Raw genomic sequence first — 6693 nt, 5'->3', positions numbered from 1 at the left:
AAGAACAGATCCCAATGATCTACATATAATCCCCTCCCTTGAGGACGGACAACAGAAAAGTGGGTGAAGGGAGACATCAGACAGTGTAAGACATGAATAAAAATAATAATAATTTATAAATTATCAAGGGTTTGGGAGGGAGGGTAAGAGAGGGAGAGAGGAAAAAAATGAGCTGATACTAAGGGCTCAAGTAGACAGAAAGTGTTATGAGAATGATGTACAAATGTGCTTGACACAATGGATGTATGTACGGACTGTGCTAAGAGTTGTACGAGCCCCCAATAACATGATTTTAAAAAAAAGAAATCTTACAAACAAGAAAAAACAGTTTAAGCAGAACATACTAAGCAAGGTGGGATGGAGTGAGGGAGCACGCACACAGTCGAAGAGATAACAGATAATATCTACATGCTGCTGCTTCGAACATGTGCAACTATGTTCTGAATGCCAGACTTAATGCAGACAGAATGCTGCTCTGAAAAGCAGCAAACTCCTAGAAGAAATATAATTCACTGCTCTCCCACATATCCAATAGATGCTTAGTGCTTCAGGTTTAAGTTCAAATGGCACTGTATCAGATACCTTCCCTGACCACACTACCTCTCTGTCTGTCTCTCGCTCTCACACACACAGTCTGATTGCCAGCATTTTCTACTCACTCTTTCTTTCTGTGCTTTCTCCCTAGTACTTTGTCACTATCTGATAGACTGCACATGTATGTATTTATCTTTTCCCACTCTAAGACAGCAGGTATTGTTTTGTTCATTGCTGAGCATCCAGTGGATAGAAGAGCATATAACAGGTGCTCAAAATTTACTGACTAGTTTAATGAAAACATTCTGTGGCCATTTTCTTCGGGGAATAGGATATGAAGTGTCAGTGAAACTTTTACTTTCCCCTGGTGTTCTTTGTTCTTTTATTCATTTCGCTTATATTTCTTTTCCTTTCTGTTTCTTGAGAACACAGGAGACAATGTTATAAATATGCTTCAACTGTCAAAGATAAGTTAGAGACCCTGAGGAAGAGAAGCCTGTATTTACCTGTGCCATGGCAAGGTTCTAGGATTCTTTATTTAATCGTTTCCTTTCTATTCAGAAAACTTGCTTTAGCCATTCTTTTAGAATAATGACAAATTCCCTTAGAGGTCCTTCATTTCTGAATGTCTTATTTCTCCGTTCATTCCTGAAGAATACAAATTAAGGGTTGGCAAGTAATTTCCTTGAAATATCCTATTTTCTTCTTGCCTCCGTAATTTCTGATGAGAAATCCATTGTCAATCAAATTGTTTTTCTTCTGCAAATAGGGTATCATCATTTCTCTCTCATGCTTTCGAAAAAGTATGTGTCAGTTTTCAGACATTTGACTCTAATGTATTTTGGCATGAATTCATTTGAGTTTAACCTATTTGGGGTTTACTCAGCTTTCTGAATCTGTAAATCTATGCCTTTTGAACATATGAATAAACTTCAGACTTATTGCTTCAATAATTTTTGCAGCCCCTAGCTCTCCTGTGATTCCAATGATACAAATGCCAAATCTTTTGTTGTAGTTTCACAAGTCCCTGAATCTGTTTACTGTGTTCTTTGTGGTTCAAATTGAGTAATTTCCATTGTCAAGTTCACTGATGATTCTTTTCTCTGCCATTTCCATTTTGCTATGAAGTCATTGAGTGACCTGTTTCAACGTCTATATACTTAAGTGCTATATTTATATTTGATTCTTCTTAATATATGAGTATTTCCCCCCTTCTTTTTTGGCTGAGACTTTTGATTTATTTGCTGCAGCTATTGTCCCATTTGCTTGAAGCAGTCTAATGACAGCTGTTTTAATACAATTGCCAAACAATTCTAACACCCATGTTTAGTTGGTATTAGCTTCAGTTGACTCTACTTTCTCATTCAAATTGATATTTCCTGGCTGTTGGTGCTAAAAGTTCTTTTTTATTGTGTCTACCATGTCACTCTTTGAGTCCTGAGGTCCTTGCTCCCTGGATGGTCCTCTCTTCTTCTTGCACTTTTCAGAGTCTTTTATTTTATACTTATTATCCAATAATTTGACGAGCTCTGGTGGTGTGGTTGGTAGTAATTTAAGGACTGGACTGCTTACTAATTGCAAGGTTACTGGTTCAAACGCAGCTGCCAGAGAAAGTGGCGAGAAAGATGATGCTTTCTGCTCCTGTAAATATTTCAGCTGTGGAAACCCAGAGGGGCAGGTCTATTTTGTCCTGGCTGGCTGCTACGGACCAGACTGGACTCAATGGCAATGGGTTTGGTTTGGGTTTCAACCCAATGATCTTAGCCGTACTTAGAGGAGTTAATCGGGAAATATGCATCTGTTCCACTTTGTCTAAAACTGGAAGTCTGCTCAGGAGTTTTTCTAAAAAATAATGTTCTGTGTACCTGATAATTAAGGATAATAAATAGACACTATTAATAACTTTGGGTGTACACGTTCTCCTAGATCATGAGCTTAGTCTCATCTCCGATCATGCATGTTCATGTAGAAGGAAAAGAAACTACCCTCCCCACCTTTATATTGCTTATTTCTTTACCTGAGATGGTCTCCCTTCATTTTTCCATGTGCTCCTGTAAGAACCCAGCCAATAACCCTTTTTAACATCTCACCACTCTTTCTTGTACAGAGCTTTACCTTCTGTGCCCTGTATTTTAATTGCCCCATGATTTATTTTTCGTGATATGGGAACATGCCTCACATGTCTTTGGTAATTAGGATTAATGAACAGGATTCAAAGCAGGCTCTCAAAAATGGATTCAGATATTTTACTAAATATTAAAAATACAAAGGACCAAAAGAATATCAAATCCAAACCCTAAATTTTCAGATACAATGTATGAATTTCATCATTTAAAAGAAAAGAAACCAAATAACACACAAACCCCAAAGGAACACAATAAAGACAATAATGGGGTATCTTTTACATACTTTACAAAAAGCTAATCACTTTATTTACAGCTCATTAGAACCAATGATTACTTTGCCTTGAGAATAATCTTTAGTCTTATAGAAAGGAGAAAATGTGGTATTGTCTTAAGATAGGATGCTTATTTCTGGACACAACAGCTAACTTGCCTCAACCCTTCCTTGGGACTTTTTAATTAGTTTGCACAAAACAGCCAGTCCCTGGAGGTTTAACTCTAGCAATTTTCTAGTCCTCCAGCTTGGAAGCTATCTGACCTGAAAATTAATTTTCTTTCATGGTCTTCCATTATTCATTGCCTTTTCTCCTCAGAAACTTCAGAATCACAAATAAAAACTCTAACGCGGAGGCCAGGAAAAGTGTCAGGAAAGGCAGTATAAAACCCTAAAGAAAAAGGCCCTGGAGCAGTGGTTCTCCACCTTCCTAATGCAGTTCCTCATGTGGTGGTGACCCCCCAACAATAATATTATTTTCACTGCTAATTCAGAACTGTAATTTTGCTACTGTTATAAATCAGGCGACTCTTGTGAAAGGGTTGTTTGAACCCCAAAGTCGAGACCCACCGGTTGAGAACTGCTGCCCTAGAGATTTTACAAGGAGGTCTTAAGAACCTAACTGTGTATGGATCTCAGATTGGAGCTCATATTACAACTCCTTCAAGAGACCTTGCCCGGTCACCCACTTAATGTTGAACCTTCCCCACAATGCCTTACCCCCACCCCAAATCCTGCAATGCTTTTGTTGTCTTCATTACACTTAGCAGAACTGAACATTTCCTTGTTTGTATGTTCGTTTCCCAGTTGTCCCAATAGAAAGCCCTATGAGAACAAAGACCCGATCAATCTTATTAACCTAAGTTATCTCCAAAACCTAGAATAACTTAGAACACTTAAAAGACATTATGTAGTAGATGCTCAGTCAATGTTTACAAAAAAAATGAATGTAAGACCGTATAAAGAACTTTTTCAACGTTTTTTAAGTTTTTCCAGCCTACTTTGTAGACAATTGTCCATAATGACATTTTTAATTAGTGATGTAAGGTTCTCATTGATACTTTGCAGCCAGCACAAACTCTCCACTTTGCCCGATAGAAGAGTGACCTTGCCTGCCTGGTCACCTGGCATTTGCAGGGTCTGTGAGCTTTTAAACTAAGGGTTAGAAGGTGAGGGGTATGAGCAGAGCTCTGTAAAGAAAACGGCTATCAACGACACAAACAAACTAAGGTGGAACTGGGAAAAACAATATATAACTAAAATGGATACAGAGAGATAATGGGGAAAGACAGGTAAGTATTAAGGTAAAGTACCAATTGTGTTGTAAGAATTCCTTGTTACTGGTTCATTCACGCCCATGGTCAGTGTGTCTGAAACACCACAGTCTCACAAGTGGTCTACAGCAGTGCCTTTCAAACTGCAGAAGCATTACAGCTCACCTAAGGGCTTAGTATACCAAGCTACTACTCCCCACAGATTTGCACTTCTCAAAAGCTTCCAGCTAATACCATACTGCTGCTCTGCTCTGTGGCTCTCACTGGAGTAGCCAAGCTCTATAATTACACTGCCCAATGCAACAGATGAAAATATCACTAGTGTAACTCAGGAACTCACAGCAAATTGATTCCATGGTAGTGAGATGAGGTCTTGACTCAGGAGTGGAATTTTAATTAAAAAAGCAAACAATGAATTAAATTAAAACTTGAATAGCCACATGTGGCTAAGGTACTAGAGCACACAGATGAGAACAGCCTTCTGCCATAAACAGAAAGGTCTACTGGACAGTGCAACCCCGGTCGATTGGACTGAACTAGTCACGAAAGCTGCAAGCAGAAAAAGAGAAACAGAAAGCTGCTGCAGCTGATGCTGCCCGCCACCACTGGAGTGGGGACGGGGATAGAGCAGAACTCTTGACCCTCAGCAACTGTGCTTCCAACTCTAGCCGCAGTCTCTTTTCACCAGAAGCAGAAGGAAGTCATTTTTTTAAATTAAATACTTTTATTGGAGGCTCTTAGATCTCTTATCACAATCCACACAATCATTTGTTGTGTCAAGCACATTTGTACACATGCTGCCATCATCATTTTCAAAGAATTTTCTTTCTACTTGAGCCCTTGCTATCAGCTCATTTTCCCCGTCCCTCCCCCACAAACCCTTGATGAGTTATAGATTATTATTTTCATATCTTATATCATCCTCTGTCGTCCTTCACCCACTCTTCTGTTGTTTGGCCTCCTGGGAGGGGGTTATATGCTGATCCTTGTGATAGACTCCCTCTTTCTCTCCCCACCTACGACTAATCCTCCTGGTATCTCTATTCTCATTGTTGACCCTTAGGGGTTTATCTATCCTAGGTTCCCTGTGTTGCAGGCTGTAGTAGTATGCATGTTCTGGTCTAATCCGATTTGTAAGGTAGAATTGAGGTCATGATAGTGGAGAGAAGGAAGCATTAAGAAACTAGAGGAAAGCTGTGTGTTTCATCGGTGCTATACTGCACCCTGACTGGCTCATCTCTTCCTGTGACCCTTCTGAGGGGATGTCCAATTGTCTACAGATTGGGCTTTGGGTCTCCACTCCAGGCCTCCTCCTCCCCCAATTCACATTGGGTATGATTTTGTTCTAGGTCTTAGATGCCTGATACCTGGTCCCATCAACACCTCATGATCACACAGACTGGTGTGCTTCTTCCATGTGGGCTTTGTTGCTTCCCAGCTAGATGGCCACTTGTTTATCTTCAAGCCTTTAAGACCTCAGACGCTATATCTTTTGATAGCCGGGCACCATCAGCTTTCTTTACCATATTTACTTATGTACCTGGTTTATCTTCTCATTTTAAATGAGAAAACCTTTGCAAAAAGGTCTCCTAACCTGTTATATTGGGCCTGATCACAATCTGTATCACCTAAGAAGAGAAAAACTTACAGCAAGAAATCAGTTGATCAGTCAATTTTGATGGCCCAAAATGCTGATGGTTACACTGTCCGGTAAGAGAGGCAGAGGAATGTAGCCAAAGCAGCTGATAGGGCAAGCGGCTTCTTCAGGGGTCTGTTTGTTTTTCATCAAATAGTGGTATTATTTAAGTGCTATCATACCTACAAAGTCAGACACACTTATTTCCAGAAGGAAAGCAATAGAAATGCAAAGGAAAGGTTTTATCTAGCCATTTGCTGCTTTAAGTTATCTGTGACATTTTCATAGATATGAAGGACTGGCTATACTCACACTGAACACCTTGATGTCACTTCTGTTTCTTATTTCTTCTACAAGTGCCAGTGGTTTGCCTTTAGGGACTGGTATTGTGCCGAGGACTATGGTCCCTGGAGTAGACAGTGTCTGATGAACAGCTTGGATGAAAGTCTGACTGAAGAGTTCCATTTTCCCAATTTCATCGATGATACACACTCTCTGCCCTGGGCCAGCTGCCTAAGAATAAGAAAGGCATTCATTTGGAGGCCAAAGTTATAGTGATCAAAGTTCTCTCCCAGTCCCATTACTCACCAACCAATAGTCATGCCAGAATGTGTCATTTACTCTGGAAATCGGGAAATCATTTTCATAGCCACATGGAGCAGTTAGTTTTAGAATAATTGAGATCTGGGACTCCAGGCCACACTTAAGAATTTGTGCTGCCCATCCTGACCCACTAGGCCAAATAGAGCAGCCAGTCCAGAGAGGACCACATGGCCAACCCCACTATGAGACGAGATGCTCCTCACTGGCCCATGGCCCTGCGGGGGACAACACCAGGAACACAGTGTGGGA

At 40.3% G+C, this 6693-nt stretch overlaps 1 protein-coding gene across 1 annotated transcript in view; it reads right to left on the bottom strand.

Annotated features, from left to right (window-relative positions):
• The window catches only part of NTPCR (nucleoside-triphosphatase, cancer-related), a 54019-nt gene that overhangs the window by 19226 nt on the left and 28100 nt on the right, over window positions 1-6693 (bottom strand). Inside the window, exon 4 of the mRNA XM_045298086.1 lies at window positions 6154-6354. Within this exon, the coding sequence (XP_045154021.1) occupies window positions 6154-6354 (201 nt within the window). The remainder of the gene's footprint in view (window positions 1-6153; window positions 6355-6693) is intronic.

This window comes from Echinops telfairi, unplaced genomic scaffold, assembly GCF_000313985.2.
Source record: "Echinops telfairi isolate 266 unplaced genomic scaffold, ASM31398v2 ScPeMD7_7424;HRSCAF=8462, whole genome shotgun sequence".
Lineage (NCBI taxonomy): Eukaryota > Metazoa > Chordata > Mammalia > Afrosoricida > Tenrecidae > Echinops > Echinops telfairi.
Note: the sequence above shows the minus strand (reverse complement) of the source record. Positions and strands in the feature narration are given on the sequence as shown.